Source organism: Brachionichthys hirsutus, unplaced genomic scaffold (genome assembly GCF_040956055.1).
Source record: "Brachionichthys hirsutus isolate HB-005 unplaced genomic scaffold, CSIRO-AGI_Bhir_v1 contig_391, whole genome shotgun sequence".
Classification (NCBI taxonomy): domain Eukaryota; kingdom Metazoa; phylum Chordata; class Actinopteri; order Lophiiformes; family Brachionichthyidae; genus Brachionichthys; species Brachionichthys hirsutus.
Genome location: NW_027180432.1, coordinates 95,991 through 118,490, shown reverse-complemented (window position 1 = coordinate 118,490; position 22,500 = coordinate 95,991). Strand labels below are relative to the sequence as shown.

The following is a 22,500-nucleotide window of genomic DNA, read 5'->3' as shown; positions in this document are numbered from 1 at the left end:
AAAGCATGCTATCTCTGTTTTGCTAGTTTAACGGTAGCTCTTAGCGTTAAACTATTAACTGCATTGATTTTATGACAGACTTTTAAACTGGCACAGCATTGGATACATTAAAATATTTGAGTAGCAGTGTCCACAGCAACATGTCAAATATTGGTGTGAACAATATTGATGCACTTGAGAATTGCAATTTCATGCTTAGTTGTAATGCGACTGGTTCTTACCAATCTCAATTTGTGATACATTCTACTGGATATCCTCTGTTTTTATTGCATAAAAAGTAAAGTTTTTGTTTTTACTCAGAACCGTGTATTCTTTACAGTACTATCACAGTTTTCATGTTTTACTCACAATATTCTTTTTTAATATACGGTATTGTGATACACATTCTAATGTGGAGCTCATGACTTGGCAGCATTCCACCATGAAGAGGAACAGAGAAGTCTTATTCCTGCTGTGCTGGACTATTTCTCTCATAGATTGAGTGTGTGACAGCATCTGTATCTGAATTATTCATCTCGTCAGTGTTCCCTACATCGTTATTAGATCCTTAAACCCGACCTTTTGCTTGACCTTTCGTTGTTACACTAGGAGTATCGAGAAAGAAAGCAGCCAGAGAAAAGCCTTTGTTGCCATAAATTACAGGATTCATTCCTTCTAACTTAATCATGGAATTGATTAACTGGTCTCGTAGTGCGATTGATCACATTTTTTCACCCAAGCATGGGACGCCGGGCCGGGGGAGCCCACCTGTCCAGACGGGGCCCACGCAGCAGGCTACACCATGGATCCCTGGGAGAAATGGAGTGGTCTGTCTCACGGTCCTATTTGTAGAGGACACTGAAGATATGTGGCTGTTTGGCTTATTGGTGGGGGGGGGGGCATCTGCTAGTTGGGATGGGAGTTGCCCTGGAGTACCGGAAAGTCTCCAAGACGGCGGCCTTCAAAGTTCTGGATAAATTGACCATGGATCTAAAAGTGCTCTTTGGTGCTCTGGGGGACCGTGTGGTGGCTCGAATCGAGGACCTGGGCAAGAGCTCAGGGATCGATCCGGGGAGGACCGGCAGGAACTATAAGGAGACATAATGTGTCTCCTTATAGTTCCTGCTGTTTCTACCCCAAAACACAGTCGTATGGTTCACATTCAGATCATAAATGTAACTTCAATGTAGTCGCCTTATAATTAGAAATCAAAGGATTGACAGGCAGATGAAGATAGATAGATATAGATAGATAGATAGATAGATAGATAGATAGATAGATAGATAGATAGATAGAAAGAGAGATATATATATAGAGGGATAGATAGATAGATAGAGAGAGATAGATAGATAGATAGATAGATAGATAGATAGATAGATAGATAGATAGATAGTAGATAGATAGATAGATAGATAGATAGTAGATAGATAGATAGATAGATAGATAGATAGAGAGAGAGAGATGATAGATATAGATAGATGATAGAAAGAGAGCGCGATAGATAGATAGATAGATAGAGAGAGAGAGAGATAGATAGATAGGTAGATAGATAGATAGATAGATAGATAGATAGATAGATAGATAGATAGATAGATAGATAGAGATAGGTAGATAGATGATAGATAGATAGATAGATAGATAGATAGATAGATAGATAGATAGATAGATAGATAGATAGATAGATAGATAGATAGATAGATAGATAGATAGATAGATAGATGATAGATAGATAGAGAGAGATGATAGATAGATGATATATAGATATAGATAGATAGATAGATAGATAGAGATAGGTAGATAGATGATAGATAGATAGATAGATAGATAGATAGATAGATAGATAGATAGATAGATAGATAGATAGATAGATAGATAGATAGGTAGATAGATGATATATAGATATAGATAGATAGAGGGATGATAGATATAGATAAATGATAGAGAGAGAGAGAGAGAGAGAGATAGATAGATAGATAGATAGAGAGAGAGAGAGAGAGAGATAGATAGATAGATAGATAGATAGATAGATAGATAGATAGATAGAGAGAGAGAGAGATGATAAATATAGATAGATGATAGAGAGAGAGAGATAGATAGATAGAGAGAGAGAGAGAGATAGATAGATAGATAGATAGATAGATAGATGATCGATAGATAGAGACATGGATAGATGATAGATAGAGAGAGAGAGCGATAATCCCTCCAAGAAAAGAAAGGCCGACTCGGCTACTGATACGGAAGATCTCGGCAACGAAGATGCTCCGACTAGCGTACTGGACTCCATTAATAAAAAACTGGACGTCCTCGGCGTGCTTCACGCCGACGTTAAAGATTTGAAGGCTAGCTTGGAGCTTGCGTATCGTATGATGGCTGAGCTTCAGCGCGAGAACATCGAGCTACGCTCCTCCGTTGCGACTGTGTCAGTCGAAATGGAGAAGATTAAAACAGAAAATAAGACGCTCAAAGAGACAGTCCTGGACATTCAGTCGCGCAGTATGCAACACAATTTAATATTCTCAGGCATCTCAGAGAGCGCCGCGGACAACCCAGAGTCCTTAATTAAAAACTTTATGACGACGTCACTGAAAATTCCCCCAGAGACGGTAAGTACAATCTCCTTTCACCGCGTCCACCGCCTCGGAGCCCGTAGAGGCGATAGGCCCCGTCCTATTATCGCCAAATTTGAACACTTTAAACATAAAGTGCTGTTAAAGAGCAAAGGACGGGAGCTTAAAGGAACCTCTTTCGGGATGAATGACCAGTTCCCGAGAGAGATCAACGAGCGGCGAAAGGTACTGTATCCGATCATGAAGCAGAATAGGCAGAAGGGCAAACGAGCTACGCTGGTTGTGGATAAACTATATATCGACAACCAGCTGTACCGAGACCCTGCCCCCCCCCCCTGGCTATTCTGAGTCAGAAACACCCGTAATTATCCCATTCAGCCAAGAATTAGAGGCATTTTCATGTGGATGAGGATTACGCTTTAACATAATGCTCGTCAATATGTGTAGGTGTAGTTATGTTTTGGTGTATATGTAGATGGTTATGTATGTATATGTATGTATATATGTGTATGTCCGTATATATATATATATATATGAGAAACAGAGAAACAAATGATCCAAAACTCACTGGGCTATTAGGAATTAATGTATTCCTCTTGTCCCAACTCTCCCCTCAGATCCACTCCCCCCCTCACGTCTCCCCCTCCCTCTCACTCACCCCTCCCCTCTTCCCACACACACACCCTCTATGTCTATCACTTGTTTGTTATACTTGTTTATGTATCAGTGTTCTTGATTCTACTGTGCACGCATTTAAGACTCTTTATATCCCTCTCAGCTATCCAACCATCCAACACCTTGACTTTAACTTATCACATGCAGAGAATAGTAAGCAGCTTACAGAGATACACACATTTAGACCTGACTGCTCACCATCGGTATGTCTAAGTTAATTTTGGTATCTTGGAATGTGTGTGGCGCTCGCTCTCAGGCAAAAAGAATCAACATCTTAGACCATCTCTCAAAATTAAAAGCAGACATTTGTCTCCTACAAGAAACCCATTTACAAAAATCAGAAGAGAAATTACTCACAGACACAAATTTCAGTCAAGTTTTTTCTGCCTGCTATAACAGCAGACAAAGAGGAGTCTATATATTAATACACAAGAGACTACTCTTCACGTTAAACAACACTGTAACGGATCCAGAGGGCCGATACATTATTATTCAGGCAACCGTATTCAATAAATTATACACAATTGTGAATCTGTACGCTCCTAATAGTGATGATCCGGCCTTCTTCCACACATTGTTCTCCCAGCTACTCGAGCTAACAGCAGACTCAACTATCATCATCGGCGGAGACTTCAACACAGTTCTAAATCCATCAGTAGATCGCTCCAGTACTACAGTACACACGAGGCGTTCACAATCAGCCAAAGTACTACTGGAATATATGGATGATTTTGGCCTTGGCGACGGCTGGAGATTAAAAAATCCAATGAAGAGGGAATACACGTTCTTTTCTTCTGTGCACCGTTCGTTCTCAAGAATTGATTATTTTCTCACAAATAATTCTGTGATTGAGAATATTTCTACTAAAATTAATCCAATAATTATCAGCGATCATGCTCCGGTCATGCTTACCTTACAAATCGCAGCGACCTTTAAACCCCCGTCGACGTGGCGCTTTAACACCTCTTTGCTTAAAGATGCAGAATTTGATAGGGTCATAAGAAGAGAGTGGGCAGACTATCTGGAAATGAATGACTCTCCAAACTCATCTCCGTCTTTACTCTGGGAAGCAGGGAAAGCTGTAATCAGAGGTAAAATTATATCATATGCCTCTTACAAAAAAAAAACAGGAACAGAAAATGGAAAAGGAATTAGAGGAGAAAATTAAACTATTAACCGATGCTTACGCAGCGAACTCAAGCAATCAAATGTGGACTGAACTACAAAACACAAAACTAAAACTAGATGATATATTATCAAAGAAAACAGAGTTCATATTACAACAATTGAGATACAACGACTTTGAATATAATAACAAATCAGGCAAGTTTCTGGCGAATCAACTCCAACGTAACAGAGAAAGATCTCTCATAACAGCAATTAAAGGGTTAAATGGCGAGTGCACGCAATCACCAGAAGAAATCAATCAGATATTTTACACGTTTTACCACAACTTGTATTCAGCAGCTAATAAACCCAACCCGGAGGATATTGAGGCATTTCTCAGTAATCTGAATATGCCTCAACTATCAACAGAGTATAAGAACATTCTGGAAGCTCCGCTGTCTATAAATGAACTCCACAGCGCCCCCTAGATAGTATGCCTAACGGCAAAGCACCAGGCCCGGACGGCTTCCCGGCTGAATTTATGAAGCATTTCTGGACCATGTTAGCGCCGTTATTCTTCAGATCAGTGACAGAAATGAAAAACAATGGTCATATACGACCCCACATGAATACAGCAGCAATTAAACTTCTACTGAAGCCGGACAAAGACCCCACCCTCCCTTCAAGCTACCGACCTCTATCATTAATCAACGCCGACATCAAAATTATAGCAAAGGCACTCGCATCCAGGCTGGAGACAGTGATCCCGTCTGTAATTCACAGCGACCAAACAGGATTCATTAAAGGTCGACATTCCACCAACAATATTAGAAGACTGCTGAATCTGATCAGTATGTCGCAGCGACTTGGCAAAAAGGCAGTGGTTGTATCGCTGGACGCAGAAAAAGCCTTTGATAAAGTTAGCTGGTCCTTCCTCTTTGCCGTCCTACACAAGCTTGGGTTTGGAGAGTCATTTATTCACTGGGTGTCAGTATTATATAACTCTCCCAAAGCGACCGTAACCACCAACGGGATTACCTCACAGAGCTTCACCTTGCAGAGAGGTATCAGGCAGGGCTGCCCACTCTCTCCTTTATTATTTGCAATATTTATTGAACCCCTAGCAGCAGCAGTGCGGCAAAATACCAGGATTAAGGGAATCAACACTGCGGTGTCAGAACACAAAATCAATTTATATGCTGATGACATCCTGCTTTATTTACAAGAACCCTCGGATTCGCTGCAGGAAGTATTCAAGTTGATAGCTAAATTTTTACAACTTTCAGACTATTCCATCAATTGGACAAAATCAACATTACTTCCCATTACAGAAAAGTCATGGAACCCTGCAGACCAGGACCCAAACTACTCCTTTCCTACGGGCAATTTAAAGTACTTGGGCATTAATATTTCACCTAAACTGTCTGAGTTAACCCGATTAAACTTCACCCCACTTCTGGATAAAATCAGCAGTGATCTGAAGCGTTGGAATAACCTCCCGATATCCCTTTTGGGAAGAATAGCCACCATCAAAATGAAAATTTTACCACAAATAAATTATTTATTTTCAATGATTCCGTTTAAACCAACTTCCAACTGCTTCCAATCGTTGGATTCAGCCATCACTAAATTCTACTGGAAAAATAAAAAAGTAAGAATTAGTCTATCTACCCTTCAGAGGAGTAAATCTAAAGGAGGCCTGGAAGCCCCAAATTTTATGAATTATTACTTGGCTAACCAGCTACAATATCTTGTACTATGGATGCACCCGAATAGAGACTCTAATTACTGGTTAGAATTGGAACAGAAGGACTGCAAGGATATTAGACTCGCAGATCTCCCCTTTATCACAACAACCATTAAACGGCATAACTGTTTTAAAAACCCGATGATTTCTTCCACCTTGTCCGCCTGGTGGAAAGCGTTAGAAGTTACAAATTCTAAACTGGAACCCTGCATGTTCTCTCCAATCTGGAATAACCCTGACTTTCAGGCTAGTAATCAACCTTTCCATGTAGGTATGTGGGAACAGAAGGGAATCTCTCAACTCCATCATCTCTTTCATGACAATACGTTTATGTCATCTACAAAATTGTTCCAAAAATATGAACTCGGAAGCGGAAATTTCCTTTACTATCTTCAGGTAATGAATACAATTAAGAAAAGAATTCCAACGCTCCGGGGCCCGCCTCAGCCACCTGTATTTGTTATGGAAGTCACAAAGATTTCCCCGACAGTTAAAAAGACCCTTTCTAAGATTTATAAACTCCTCTCAAGCACAGATACGTTACTTCTTCCCATCTCAAAATGGGAGACGGATCTGTCACTAACCCTAGATCATGACTTTTGGACACAAATCTGTGAAAATGTATTTAAAATGACAAAACACAGAAACCTTCAACTCATCCAGTATAAGATCCTTCATAGAACACACATTACTCAGTATATGATGAAGAAAATGGGCTTCTCTGAATCTGACATCTGTTCTCAATGCTCCCAAAATACTGCTGACACTTATTTCCATGCCCTATGGTTGTGCTCACCCGTCCAGGATTTCTGGGTCGCAGTATCACATAGACTGTCGTCCATCTTAGATTGTACGTTCCCTTTATCTCCGATCACTTGTATACTCGGTGACTTGGCAGAAATCGTTATTTCTAAGAAACATACGCACCCCACACTCGCAGCCCTCGCCATCGCCAAGAAAACAATCCTCGTTAACTGGAAAAATAAACAGTCTTTAAACATCAATCATTGGTTGAATCTCCTCATAGAACACATATCAATGGAGAAAATCTCTGCTTCCAAAAAAATAAATAAAAAATATTTGAAATATTTTACAGAAAGTTGGTCTCCTTTTATTAAATCATTAAATATAAATACTGCAACCTGATTCTGCCTGCTAGCGAAAGCCACCACAACGATGTAAATGGTAATGCTGCTTGTTTCTGTTTTCTGTATCCAGGACCGAGTGGACCTCAGAAATACATCGCCGCCCAGCCATTCTAACTTTCTATGTTTCAGCTCCAGTCTCCAGCTCAATGTTCTTCACACAAGGATGGTTGATCTCCGGGGCTGTTGGCATGCTGGGCTAACTCTTCAGGGGCTGTCCCCGTGGCTTGATATGTGCAACCCGGCTCCTCGGGTCTCTGCTGGGTGGCGCATGCTTCTCGGGCGGCCGCCGGTGTTCCGCTAGGCTGCCATGCGGGGGTGCTGGCCTATGCGTTCGGGATGGCACTGAGCTGGCGCAGTCTGTCACTCCTCTGCTGGTAGTAGCGGCCGGGGTCCGGCTGGTGACCTGGCGTGGCCATGGCCCCCTCACCTCCCCTCCCTCCTCCCTGACCTCTTTCCTCCACCCTCCCCGTCCCCCGCTCGCCCTCTTCTCCTTGGTCTCGTCTCCTGTCCTGCCTCCCCCTCGCCCCTCTCCCTTCTCCTTCGCCTCCCTTCCTCTCCCCTCGTGGTCTCCCCCTTCCCCTCTCTCCCCGCATCTCCTCTTCCGGCATCCTGCCTCCCGCCGGGGCCTCGCGGCTCCCTCCTTCCTGGGGGCTTGATTATGGGGGATGGGTGGGATGCGTCGGGGGCGGCGCTCGATCCAGGCCCTGTGCATGGTTGGGCCCTCTGACACCTGTGGGTGGGATGGGTGAGGCTGGGGACTATGGTCGGGCTCCCTCCTCCCCCCGCCTGGTTGGCTGGGGCCTCATGTGCTGCGCCTCTTAACTCACCACCTTAGCACAACACATTTGTAAATATACACATAGGGTACATGCACCTGGGGGGCCTGGTGCTGGGGGGCGTTCACCGAGCGTCCCTCTGCAACCCCCCCCCCCCCCATTTTAATGCACCACATGGGGTTACGTGGGTGCTAGGCGGGGAGATAAGGGGGAGGGCGCAGGGCAGGAGTGCGCCGTTGCCCTCCTCCGCATCCCCCGTCTGGCCCCTCCTGCCCCAAATTTTAACGCACTACATACATGTGTATATAGCACCTGGGTGTCCACACATTCACGGTGTTGGGAGGGTTCCCCAGTCTGGGATCTGGGGAGCCATATAGACAGGGTATGGGGGGGGGTCACAATCAATTTATTTATTTTTGGCCTTGGCGCGGCATGTGGGGCCTTAGCGGGCTGGGCTTGGGGTGGGACGGTAGTCCGGCCTCTTGCTCCCTACTCTCCATCCCAGGGAATAATACTCTCCTCCCAAATGGCTGTATAGGGTTGGATATGGCTGAAGCCCCTGCACTGTCTACTCCCGTTCCCCAGACGCTGGTTCGCTGGGGTGCGGTGGGGGCGGGGGGGGGGGTGCGCTGGGTGGTGGGGGTGGGGGGCGGTGGTGGGGGATGGGGGGGGGGGCTGGGGGACTGTGTGGGATGGGTGGAGGGTGCTGGGAGGGGGGCGGGTGGTTGTGGGGGGCGTGGTGTTGGGTGCTGGTGGGGCGCCAGGCCGGCCCGCTGTGCCCCGTGCCGCTGCGCTGGCCTAGGTTTCGTCGGCTGTGTTGGTGTAAGTCGCCCCCGGGCCCTGAACTGGTTCTTCTGCGTGTGGCTCTGGTGGGGCCATGGTGGTCGTTCTTGGGTTGCTGTAGCTGCTTGGGGTGATCTGGGGGCTTATGTTGCCATTGTTGGGTCCGGGATGGCTGCCCCGTTCTTAGGTGGAGGTTTCACGCATGCCAGATCCACCACTCCAGCACCTATTAAAACTCGTTTAGAGAGTCAACCCCGCACACAGATCTCTGAGTTAGTGGAGGTTGCTGGGTCAGTGTTTGTGGCTCTCACTTTGCTCTCTCTCTTTTTCCTCAGATCTGAGAACTTGGTGATCCATACTTTCCTCTAGAGACGAATGTGAACCTGGTGTATTGGGACAACTCTTGGTGATGATTGGATGGAAGGGGTAGAATTAAGGGGCACAAATAAATCCATTGCACTTTCTTCTCAGAACACTGTGTATTTGTCACTTTTTGTTTGTCCATGTTGTATGTTCACTGCGGTGTGCACAGCCCCCTACGGCGGTAAGCAGGTAATAAAATCAATAAAATAGGAATAGGCTAGGCTGCCAAGAGGGCAGGTGACGGTCACAATCACTATAAGAATAAAAATTGCATAGAACTCCAGCAGTGACTGACGTTATGTCCGTCACTGTGGAGCACGAATGCAGACAAGGTAAAGAGAAGAAAAAAAAAAAGAAAAAAAAAAAAAGAAAAAAAACTTCTGTCCAACTCTTCAAACCCGTGATCTGGACCATCAGAGAGACAGAAATGTGTCCCCACCTTCACCCCCTGATCCCAGTCTCACCCCAGTTGGTCCAGATCTTTCCTTTGTCCAGTCTGGTGACCGAGTCGTTCTCCACACCGAAGAGCTGGAACACACAGTCGTACCTCCTCCAGTCTTCAGCCGCCGCCGATGAAAGGTCCAGGTCCACACTCATCTGGAAGGTTCCGTCATGGTTGGGGAGGATCTCTCCGTGCTCCACCTCCTCATGAAGCTCCTCCCCATCCTTCCTCCAGAAGAGAGCGGCTCTGTCTGGGTAGAAACCTGTAGCGAAGCAGCTGACGGGAGAGGAAGGAGTCTTCTGGAGGAGAAACACTGAGGGGAGCTCTGGAGGAGGAGACAAAGACACGTTATAGAGGGGAGCTCTGGAGGAGGAGACAAAGACACGTTAGAGAGGGGAGCTCTGGAGGAGGAGACAAAGACACGTTAGAGAGGGGAGCACTGGAGGAGGAGACAAAGACATTTTGGAGAGGGGAGCTCTGTAGGAGAAGACAAAGACACATTAGAGAGGGGAGCCCTGGAAGAGGAGACAAAGACACGTTAGAGAGGGGAGCTCTGGAGGAGGAGACAAAGACACGTTAGAGTGGGGAGCTCTGGAGGAGGAGACAAAGACAAGTTAGAGAGGGGAGCCCTGGAAGAGGAGACAAAGACACGTTAGAGAGGGGAGCTCTGGAGGAGGAGACAAAGACACGTTAGAGTGGGGAGCTCTGGAGGAGGAGACAAAGACACATTAGAGAGGGGAGCTCTGGAGGAGGAGACAAAGACACGTTAGAGAGGGGAGATCTGGAGGAGGAGACAAAGACAAGTTAGAGAGGGGAGCTCTGGAGGAGGAGACAAAGACACGTTAGAGAGGGGAGCTCTGGAGGAGGAGACAAAGACACGTTAGAGAGGGGAGATCTGGAGGAGGAGACAAAAGACACGTTAGAGAGGGGAGCTCTGGAGGAGGAGACAAAGACACGTTAGAGAGGGGAGATCTGGAGGAGGAGACAGAGACACGTTAGAGAGGGGAGCTCTGGAGGAGGAGACAAAGACACGTTAGAGAGGGGAGCTCTGGAGGAGGAGACAGAGACACGTTAGAGAGGGGAGCTCTGGAGGAGGAGACAAAGACACGTTAGAGTGGGGAGCTCTGGAGGAGGAGACAAAGACACGTTAGAGAGGGGAGCTCTGGAGGAGGAGACAAAGACACGTTAGAGAGGGGAGATCTGGAGGAGGAGACAAAGACAAGTTAGAGAGGGGAGCTCTGGAGGAGGAGACAAAGACACGTTAGAGAGGGGAGCTCTGGAGGAGGAGACAAAGACACGTTAGAGAGGGGAGATCTGGAGGAGGAGACAAAGACACGTTAGAGAGGGGAGCTCTGGAGGAGGAGACAAAGACACGTTAGAGAGGGGAGATCTGGAGGAGGAGACAGAGACACGTTAGAGAGGGGAGCTCTGGAGGAGGAGACAAAGACACGTTAGAGAGGGGAGCTCTGGAAGAGGAGACAAAGACACGTTAGAGAGGGGAGCTCTGGAGGAGGAGACAAAGACACGTTATAGAGGGGAGCTCTGGAGGAGGAGACAAAGACACGTTAGAGAGGGGAGCTCTGGAGGAGGAGACAAAGACACGTTATAGAGGGGAGCTCTGGAGGAGGAGACAAAGACACGTTAGAGAGGGGAGCTCTGGAGGAGGAGACAAAGACACGTTAGAGAGGGGAGCTCTGGAGGAGGAGACAAAGACACGTTAGAGAGGGGAGCTCTGGAGGAGGAGACAAAGACACGTTAGAGAGAGGAGCTCTGGAGGAGGAGACAAAGACACGTTAGAGAGGGGAGCTCTGGAGAAGACAAAGACACGTTAGAGAGGGGAGCTCTGGAGGAGGAGACAAAGACACGTTAGAGAGGGGAGCTCTGGAGGAGGAGACAAAGACACGTTAGAGAGGGGAGCTCTGGAGGAGGAGACAAAGACACGTTAGAGAGGGGAGCTCTGGAGGAGGAGACAGAGACACGTTAGAGAGGGGAGCTCTGGAGGAGGAGACAAAGACACGTTAGAGAGGGGAGCTCTGGAGGAGGAGACAAAGACACGTTAGAGAGGGGAGCTCTGGAGGAGGAGACAAAGACACGTTAGAGAGGGGAGCTCTGGAGGAGGAGACAAAGACACGTTAGAGAGGGGAGCAGAGGAGAAGAAGACTGAAGGAGAGAAGAGGACAGAGAGGTAAAGGACAGAGTGTGTCTCTGTGTGTGGGTCAGAAACAGCAGAGGAACATGAAGGTTGTTGGTTTGAAACTCCACCAGGTGATGTGCTTCTACCTGTTCTCAGCAGAGAGCTCCTCCCATACTCCAGATACTTCCTCCCCCACTCAGGACACACCTGGGTGAGGTAATGCTTCTTTTGTTCCATCCAAGCTCTATCATGATCCCATCTGTGTTTGGTGATGACAGCCTGAGGACTGGGAGCGATCCATGTCTCCGTCTTCAGGTCCAGGACGATGAAGTCTTCTCCATTATAACCATACTGACGAAAACCAGTGACCTCTCCAGTCTCATCGTCCCACTCACAGCCGTACATCTGCTGGACAATGTGGACACCTGAGAGAGAGACAGACTCCAGTCATCGACCTGGTCCTCACTGGAACCAGCAGAACCAGCAGAACCAGCAGAACCAGTCTGTGTCCCGGAGCTTTAGAAACCCAGCAGTGATGCAAAAGGGTTCCTGCAGAGGTGTGTGTGTGTGTGTTTGTGTGTGTGTGTGTGTGTGTGTGTGTGTGTGTGTGTGTGCGTGTGTGTGTTTACTTCCTACAGCATGAACACAACATTTAATAAACACAAACAAACCTTCTGATTGGTTGAAGCGCTTCTTTAAAGTTTCCATGTTGAATTTGTACCGTTCTTGGTTCCCCACATTGATCCCCGTCTGTCGGGTCCAGTACTCTGGATCCTCTGCTGTGACTTTGTCCATCCAGTCCTGTTTGGGTTCTGCTCTCTTGGTCTTACTGTCATAGTGATACATCTGGACGTCATCGATCAAACCAACGGACACAAACTCCGGGAAGTTTGAGACTCCAGAAGACGTCGTGTCGAAATACTTCAAAGAGTGAGTCTCAAAGAAAAACCAGAATCACGATCTGAAGGTTGAACCTGTTTCCACCTGATGACATCACTTCCTGCTCTCCACTCACACCTGAACCTGTGACCGATGACAACTTCTGGTTCTGATTACAGGTTTGAACTCTGAGGCTCCTGCAGCTGAAACCCAGCAGAACTTCTTCTTCTATGGTTTCACAAAGTCGCGCTGGTCATTTTCCACCATCAGCTGATAACTGGCATCATTTTCAAGGCCAGATGTCGGAGAGTTTGTGAATTAAAACGGTTTGACCCTAAAGATTTGGGTTTCAGCACCACAGCAAATAAAGGTGTGACCCGGTCCCGAAACACCGTCAGGTCCTGATGGGCAGAACCTGCAGAACCCAAAGCCTGTTTCACTCACAACAGATTTTGTGAAGAATATTTCTCATTAATATTGATACATTTAATATTTGAAGGACACGGTTCTATATAAGAAAGAACGCCAGTCTAACACCAGTTATAACAGCAGTTATAATACCAGTTATAATACCAGTTATAATACCAGTTATAATACCAGTCTAACATCAGTTATAACACCAGTTATCACACCGGTTATAACACAAGTTATAACACTAGTTATAATATCCGTTACAGTCTGGATTCAGAGCGGATTCTGATCCTCTGACGTTCCAACATTCCCTCCATCATCAGCTGACGTCTCTTCCTTTTCGTCCTGGTTCTAACAGTTGGTTCTGTTCAGGTATCAACAGGAAGGTTCTCTGATTTGTTCTCTTTGAGTTCTGACACTTCCATTGTTGTTCTCCTCAGAACCTCCGCCGTCGTCTGAAGACGTGGACATCCTGTTTCTGTGTCACGTCCAGAATGCTGAACAAATCCGTCCCCTGCTCATAGTTTGGTGTGGAAACCGTGCGGTCCAGTCCATGCTGGGTTCTGAGGCTGACACGGGTCAGAACCCATCCAAACGGATCAGGACATTTGTCAGCTGGAGAATAAAGCTGTCCACTCTCTGGTGGACAAACTCTATCATGAAGACGCAGCTTGGAAACCATCTCTAAACCGGTTTGTTGTTGGACCTCAGCAGAACCACCGACCGACACCAGCACACCTCCGTCATCAGGTCTGATGTCCGTCTGAGCCGGAGGTTCTGAACCCATCAAATTAAAGAGGACAAAGAAGGAAGAACTACCTCTGTCCTCCTGTCCCAGTTTGACCTGAAGTAAATGGACTTTACAGGAAGAACTTTAAGATGGCGGGTCGGTACCGTTTGGACATTTCTAGACTCCTAACATTTCAGGAAGTCCAACAACAGAACCGTCAACCCAGACAGCAGGATAGAAACTCACCTCCCACCGCCCCAGGTACACCTGTACCCAGAACCAGAACCAGAACCAGAACCAGAACCGAGGTCTTCATCGTGAACTGTCCCATCTGCAGCTCAAACAACAGAACAGCCACAAGATTCTTTAAAGCTTCCAGTCCGACCATCAAGGGTGAAGTGAGGACAAAACCCGAGAGGAGCGGACTTCCCCGTCCGTCTGAGCCAATCAGGATTTAGTCTGAGCCAATCAGAATTTAGTCTGAGCGATGACGTCGCTTGTATCCCGGCAGAACTGTCACAGGTTGTGAATCAAAAGCGAAAGTAGAATGGATCTTATTTTAAGCTGCGTCAGAGTCTTTGTTTGAGCGTCTCAGCAGGTTCTGAGTTCTGGACGCTGAAAACTTCTGGACCGACAGAAACGTGAGCCGCTGTTGATGTTTGATCCGGATGCTGCTCCGCTTTCTGCTCCACTTTCACTGCGCTCATGTTCCTGGTAGAGTCAATGCGGAATAATAAAAGTCCCACCTTGAGTTCTTCAGCTGAGACAACAGAACCCATGATCCGAACAGGGTCCATCTTTACCTGACAGGTTCTGCTGTTGGTGACGTCGAGGCTCGACCTGCTGGTCGTTACCTGAGCTCATCATTTAGTTTCAGTCAGGAAGTAAATGTTAGTTATATATTATATATTATTCATAGATCTCCTTTCACAGGCAAAAGGCCACAAAGTGCTTCACAACGCAATAAAGAAAAAATATATACAAAGTTACAGGAATGAATAATGTAAAGCGTCTTTGAGTTTCTGTAAGAAAAGCACAACATAAAACCAATGCAATATTATTATTGATTATAATTGATTATTAATATGAAGTATAATTTATTAGTATAATTATGAATTATAATTTGTTATTATTATGAATTATAATTTATTATTATGAATTATAATTTATTATTATGAATTATAATTTATTATTATGAATTATAATTTGTTATTATTATAAATTATAATTTATTATTAGGAATTATAATTTATTATTATTATTATGAATTATAATTTATTATTATGAATTATAATTTATTATTATTATGAATTATAATTGATTAGTATAATTATGGATTATAATGTATTATTATTATGAATTATAATGTATTATTATTATCATTATGAATTATAATTTATTGTTATTCATTTTTTTCATTATCCAACCGCTTAATCCGTTATCGGGTCGCGGGCCAAGCTGGAGCCAATCCCAGCAGTCAATGGGCGAGAGGCAGGGGACACCCTGGACAAGCCGCCAGTTCATCGCAGGGCAACACAGAGACAGACAACCAGCCACACACACACTCACACCTACGGGCAATTTAGTGTCACCAATCAGCCTCGGCTGCATGTCATTGGTGGTGGGAGGAAGCCGGAGAACCCGGAGAGAACCCACGCAGACACGGGGAGAACATGCAAACTCCTCACAGAATGGCCACAAGCCGGAGACGAACCTGCGACCATCTTGCTGTGAGGCAACAGTGCTTACCACTGCGATTGTTATTATGGATTATAATTTATTATTATTATTTTTTATTATTAGTATTAATTAATTTGCAGTCAGCATTTTAAGAAAGAGGATTTAGACCGGACAGGACGGGCTGTCCGACTCAGAGATGGTGTGATTCCCTCCATCTTCAGCTTCCCGGTTCCCCTCCAAAGAGGAGGCGTATCATCATCAATGTAAATATTCTATTATTGATCACAGTAGTCAGCCCTCCTTTTCTGGATTTATCAACAAATGTAAAATGTTTGCATTGTACCTTGAGAAATTGGAAAAAACAAAACTGCTATAGAGTTAAGTCGTTATTTATTGTTTTAGGTTAAATGTTGTGATGCATCTATGCAAATTATAACATGCCTAGTTTTGTTTTGTAGTGTACAATCAATCAATCAATCAATCAAATCTTTATTTGCAGACACAATGGTCCAATTAAAAAGCACACATAACATTTACAACATTTACAACGTTTACACAGTAAACACAGTAATCCTATAATAACATCAGGTACCAATGACTCCAAATACCTGAGTTAAACTTCACAGCACTTAGGCTTGGCTGAGTCAGTGTTCTGATGATGTCATTCCCTGAGTCATGCAGCCGACATATAAACCTGTATGCAGGTGCCTCAGCTGAGCATTAAGGGCGTTAACCCCGATACCACAGAACATCTCACTGGCGCTGGACCATCTGGGCTTCCTGAGAAGTATCCGCATGCAGTCATTGTACGCCACCCTCAACTTCTGCATGCTGGCCTGGCCTGTACAGTATTTGAATGAAAGTGTTTTTTATTTCTGGCTGTACTTATGCTTAGATATCTCCATAGTATCTGTACATTTTATTTCTATATTTGTAATTGTCTACCGGCCAATCAGCAATAATTGTAAATCTGTATTTTAATTTGTTCAAAAAAAGTCAGCAAAAACGCAGGCTTGTGTAACCATGGCGACTTGTACCACCGACTGGAGGGAGGTGTCTGGTTTATTCACTTCCCTAAACCGACAAGCGACTATGATAAATGTCTGCTGGATCGAGCTGCAGAAGAACACGGCCAGTAGAATCCATTAAAAAAGTGAAATGAACAAGAGAAATAAAAATATGTCATCTATGCAGAAGTAATGTGTTAGTTTCTCCTTTCCCTCGGCCCCGGGGCCCTGACTTACTCCCAGCATGCATCAGTTACAGTGTGTGATGCTTTATATGTGATTAATCTGTGTGTGATTATTAACACAAAGTGTTTGTGTTGTTGTCTCACTTAAACCAGATGTAATTCTCTGTGGGAGTCTGACAGTCATTGTTTGACTGCTCTTGTCTTCTTTGAAGTTGTTGTTTGTTTGTTTTTCTTCTTTGAAGTTGTTGTTTTGTTTGTTTGTTTTTCTTCTTTGAAGTTGTTGTTTTGTCTGTTTGTTTTTCTTCTTTGAAGTTGTTGTTTGTTTGTTTTTCTTCTTTGAAGTTGTTGTTTTGTTTGTTTGTTTTTCTTCTTTGAAGTTGTTGTTTGTTTGTTTTTCTTCTTTGAAGTTGTTGTTTTGTTTGTTTGTTTTTCTTCTTTGAAGTTGTTGTTTTGTTTGTTTGTTTTTCTTCTTTGAAGTTGTTGTTTGTTTGTTTTTCTTCTTTGAAGTTGTTGTTTTGTTTGTTTGTTTTTCTTCTTTGAAGTTGTTGTTTTGTTTGTTTGTTTTTCTTCTTTGAAGTATAAATAAAGTTTCAGCGCGTTTCTCAGCGCAGACACCTGGACCCAGGTACGGAGCCGCGTCCAGACCCCCGTGTCCCGTACAGGCTCGGGGCGTGTCGGTGGAAGGTTTCGTGGTTCGGGCTCGGTCGGACCGGTTCGTTACGTTTCGCCTCCGGTTGTGTTTGTGTGTTTGTGTGGACGTCAGGGAGCGGACCGTCCCGGCGAGGCGCGCCCTGTGTTCGGTTCTGTGTTTAAATAGAACACAAACCGACAGGGAGACATTTCCTGGTCCCGGTCCGTCCCGTCCCGGCTCAGAGCGTCCTGGCCCGGCCCGGCCGGCCGGCCGGCCGGTACAGATTTTTCTGTTTGCATCCCGGTGATAAGGAACCCGCACGTCTTCCTCTTGCTCGAACAGCGTCTGCTGCTGCTCATGCCATCTGTCTGGCAGCGGCGCCCTCTAGTGGTGGGAGAGTTCTTTAGTTTCTTCTTCCTGCCTTTAGATCAGGGGAGTCGAACCTGTCCGAGACACTCCAGGTTTTCTTTCCAACCATCTCTCCAGCAGCTGATCTCACTAATGAGTTTATTCTCTCTCATTGGAGCAGGCGTTGATAATTAAAATCACCTGCTTTAGTAACCGGCTGGAAGGAAAACCTGCAGCGTCTCGGCCCTCCACCGGACAGGTTCGACACCCCTGCTTTAGATCCCTCCAACCAACAGAACGGACCTCTGATCCACGCCGCAGAAGAACCTCCGCAGATGGTTCTCGTTTGTTCTGGATTTAACATAAAGCACTCGTCTCGGCTTTGTTCTTCTACTCTTATGTAGAACCTGAGCCTCCTAAAGAGCTACAAAATAAACACTTACGTTTTGAGCGTTGCAAACAAATGGAAAAGAGAGAGGAGAGGAGAAATAATTTTCCCAACATTTTTTAATAAATAAAGGAAAAGACAGGAGGCGGAGCTAGAAGCGGAGGAGTTGAAGATGCTGAGGTTCTCCTTGGGAGTGACCAAGTTGGACAGGATTAGAAATGAGACAATAAGAGGGACGGTGAAGGTTAGACGTTTTGGAGACAAGGTCAGAGAGACCAGACTTTGATGGTTTGGACATGTCCAGAGGAGAGACAGGGACTATATCGGTAGAAGGATGCTGAGGATGGAACTGCCAGGGAACAGGACTAGAGGATGACCCAGGAGAAGAGACATGGACGTAGTGAGGGAGGACATGAGAGTGTCTGGTGTTGGGGAGGACGATGCAAAGGACAGGACTAGAGGACGACCCAGGAGGAGAGACATGGACGTAGTGAGGGAGGATGATGATTTTCTATGGCGACCCCTGACGGGACAAGATGAACGTACAGTAGTAGTAGTAGTGTTGCTGATAATAATAATAATAATAATAATAATAAGCTTTATTTATATAGCACTTTTTTAGAAATAAAATTCCCAAAGTGCTTTAACAGATAATAACAAATCAACATGAATCATATAAACAAAAAATACATATTAAACAAACATTAATCAATGTAAAATGGGTGTATAAAAGCAACAGTGGCGTCAGGGCACAAGCGATGAGACTCGGTACCCAGCAATAATCATAAAATAATAAAACAATGTTCAAAATATAAAAATAAATACATTTAAAAAAAATTAATTAAAGTAAATGAAAAGTAATTAAAACAGTGGACTCCATCAATGCTGTCTCTGTGCTATGATGAGCTCTGAAACCTCAAATAACTGATTGTCTTGTAAGAATTCACACAGCTGACTGGAAACTGCTTTCTCTAAAAGCTTTGACAGGAATGGAAGGTTTGAAATTGGCCGATAGTTAGCCAAGACATCAGGATCTAATGTTGGTTTTTTGAGAAGCGGTTTAATGACTGCTGTTTTAAAAGACTTGGGTACATAGCCTGTGAGTAGGGATAGATTAATTATATTTAGCAAAGCAATACTGATTGAGGGGAAGACTTCTTTAAGTAGCTTAGTTGGGACCGGGTCTAAGAGACAAGTGCACGGTTTAGATGAGGCAATAGCTGCACTCATTTGCTGCAAGTTAATGGGGGTGAAGCTATCCAAGTAACTATCAAGAGTAACAGCCGTATCTCTACTTCCATTGCCAGGGGGGGGGGTCAATGCCACACGAAGGCAGACGCTGATGAATGACGTCCCTAATAGATTCGATTTTGGTACTGAAGAAGTTCATGAAATCTTCACTACTGAGACCTATCGGGACAAAAGGGTCAACAGAGCTGGCGCTTTGTGTTAGCCTAGCTACGGTGTCAGAGAGAAACCTTGGATTAGATTTGTTCTCTTCTATTAGAGATGAGTAATATGCTGCTCTAGCTTTGTGTTAGCCTAGCTACGGTGTCAAAGAGAAACCTTGGATTAGATTTGTTCTCTTCTATTAGATGAGTAATATGCTGCTCTAGCTTTGTGTTAGCCTAGCTACGGTGTCAAAGAGAAACCTTGGATTGGATTTGTTCTCTTCTATTAGAGATGAGTAATATGCTGCTCTAGCTTTGTGTTAGCCTAGCTACCGTGTCAGAGAGAAACCTTGGATTAGATTTGTTCTCTTCTATTAGAGATGAGTAATATGCTGCTCTAGCTTTGTGTCAGCCTAGCTACGGTGTCAGAGAGAAACCTTGGATTAGATTTGTTCTCTTCTATTAGAGATGAGTAATATGCTGCTCTAGCTTTGTGTTAGCCTAGCTACGGTGTCAGAGAGAAACCTTGGATTAGATTTGTTCTCTTCTATTAGAGATGAGTAATATGCTGCTCTAGCTTTGTGTTAGCCTAGCTACGGTATCAGAGAGAAACCTTGGATTAGATTTGTTCTCTTCTATTAGAGATGAGTAATATGCACCTCTTGCCTTGCGGAGCGTCTTCCTGTACATTTTCAGGCTGTTTTTCCAGATTAAACAAGACTCCTCCAATTTAGTTGAGCGCCACCTTCTCTCCAGTCTTCGGGATGTTTGTTTTAACAATCTAATTTCGGATTTGAACCACGGAGCTTTCCTTCTTGGTTTTAGTTTTTTAATTCTTAAGGGGGCGATGGAGTCAAGCGTCGTGCGCATCAAGTCCCCAGCACCACCTACAAGATGATCTATGTGGGAGGGGCTAAAGTTACCACACGACTCCTCAGTAATGTTAAGGCTTGATAAAGAGTTTAATGCTGACGGGATCACTTCTTTGAATTTAGCAATAGCACCATCAGACAGACATCTAGTCAAGGCTGTTCTGTTTGATGGAACGTAGTCCAATAATACAAACGTAAAAGTGATGAACTTGTGGTCTGATAAAAAAGGGTTCAGTGGAAATACGATTAATTGATCAATATCAATACCATACGTGAGAACCAGATCCAAGGTGTGATTAAAGCTGTGGGTGGGTTCGTTCACTATCTGGGAGAAGCCAATTGAGTCCAGCAATGAGAGGAAGGCAGTAGCAAGGCAGCCGTCACTGACATCTACATGAATGTTAAAATCTCACACAACAAGTATCTCTTCTGCTTTCAGAACTAAGCTTGTTAAACATTCAGAACATTCTGACATGAAATCAGAGTCTGGGCCTGGAGGGTGGTAAACTATAACAATCAGGACTGGCTGGCTTGATTTCCATGTTGGGAGTGACAGACTAAGAATAAGACTCTCAAAGGAGGCGTAGTTTAATTTAGGTTTAGGGTTAATCTGGAGCTCAGAGTTATAGATAGCTCCAACTCCACCTCCTCGGCCGGCATCTCGAGAAATGTGAGAGTTAACATAACTCTGAGGCGTGGCTTCATTTAAACTGAAATAATCTTCAGGACCCAGCCAGGTTGAAGACCCAGGAGAAGAGACAAATGGAGATGAAAATCAACCGGAGAACTCTAGATCTGGTCGTTTTGTTCACCGTTGCATCTGCATCGCCATGCCGACAGAGAGAGAGAGAGTGTCTGCTGTAAAGCTTTGGAAAATGAATATAAATGAATAAAATTCATACCTCTTCAATAGCTTATACTCATTTTCCAACGCTTTCTCGGCCTTAGCGGGTCAGGGAAGTTGCCGGAATCTGTTTCAGGGGAGAGGCGGAGCCCTTTACAGCAGACGCTCGCTCAAATTCTCTCAGAGGGTCAGCAGTGATGACTGGTCCATTCTGGAGCCCAGGTAGGGGGACAGCAGGCAATGTCACACCCCTTATTAGGGTTGAGCGCTAAAAAGAGACCAGGAGCTGAGCTTGAGTCCATCGCCTATTGGTGATCAGGATCCAGCATAAGGATTATCAATCCCCTGACTTTGTTTCTGTTCCTCTACATTTACTCTCTCATAGAAGGAGCACACCTGATCTCCACTTTATACCAACTTGATATAGTTGGCCCTCATTTTGCACTCATTGTAACAGTCAGCAGTTATGTCTCCATGACACATCAACTTGAAACATAATCATCACGTAGATTGGGATGGGTATTTCTAAAATAAATGTTTTGTTAAAGTCTTAATTCACATTTGTGAATCATCAGTTTTGTGCTTCTCCCTTTAGCTGTCTCTTTCATTTTGACAGTTTTAACCACAGTGGGGTTTTTTTCACGTATCACAGCTGACATTTCTATTTTAAATCATATATAACTACAAATCAAAGATTCAGCAGGGAGCACACAGTCAGGCCTGCAACTAAACAAATGTCTGAGTTGTCAAGCTGGAAGCTGACTTGCTGTACTGCTGCATGAGGTTGTCAATGAGCAGCCAATTTCTCTCAAGTCACAAAAGGTCAAATCATATTACTCAATATTCTGCTCACTTCTGTTATATTTTACTTTATTTGAATGTCTTCTTTTTTTCAGAAAGTGACTGCCAGCTTCTCACCAAACTTCCCAAAGTAAGATGTATACGCAACAACAAGCGAGAAGGTAATCAATACAGTTGTGTGTCTGTGTGTTTGTTTTTGAGTGTGTAGATTTGCATTTGCTTGTTTATATTTTTGTTTACGTGTTTTTTATGGAAACACTCAGGGGGGAAAAAAGAGGAATGATCCCAAACAAAGATATATCCAGACACTTTTGATCTAAATGATTGCTGTGTCTAATTTAGACTTCCATAGATTTACAGTTCACAAGACTCTGTATTCAACTGAATTATGCAAATGACATGTCTTCTATTTAAAGCAATATCCCAAATTCAAAGCCAGAATGCCGCAGCCGCCCCGACTGAGCTGTGGATTGCTGGTAGAGCGGGTCGTCCAGTGATCAGAAAGTCGGGGGTTCGAATCCCAGCTCTGGGTGAATGCGAGGCCTCATGTAAAGCGCTTTGAGCACCTCAAAGGTGGAAGAAGTGCTCTATATGTGCAGAACATTTACCCTC

At 44.5% G+C, this 22,500-nt stretch overlaps 1 protein-coding gene and 1 pseudogene across 1 annotated transcript in view; one reads left to right on the top strand and one right to left on the bottom strand.

Moving 5' to 3' along the window:
* Positions 1-9,586: 9,586 nt before the first annotated feature.
* On the bottom strand, positions 9,587-21,389 carry LOC137914895 (uncharacterized; annotated as a pseudogene).
* Positions 21,390-21,877: 488 nt separating this feature from the next.
* The window catches only part of LOC137914894 (polypeptide N-acetylgalactosaminyltransferase 14-like), a 37,128-nt gene continuing 36,505 nt past the window's right edge, over positions 21,878-22,500 (top strand). The window contains exon 1 of the mRNA XM_068758383.1: positions 21,878-22,049. Coding sequence (XP_068614484.1) covers positions 21,878-22,049 — 172 coding nt within the window. The remainder of the gene's footprint in view (positions 22,050-22,500) is intronic.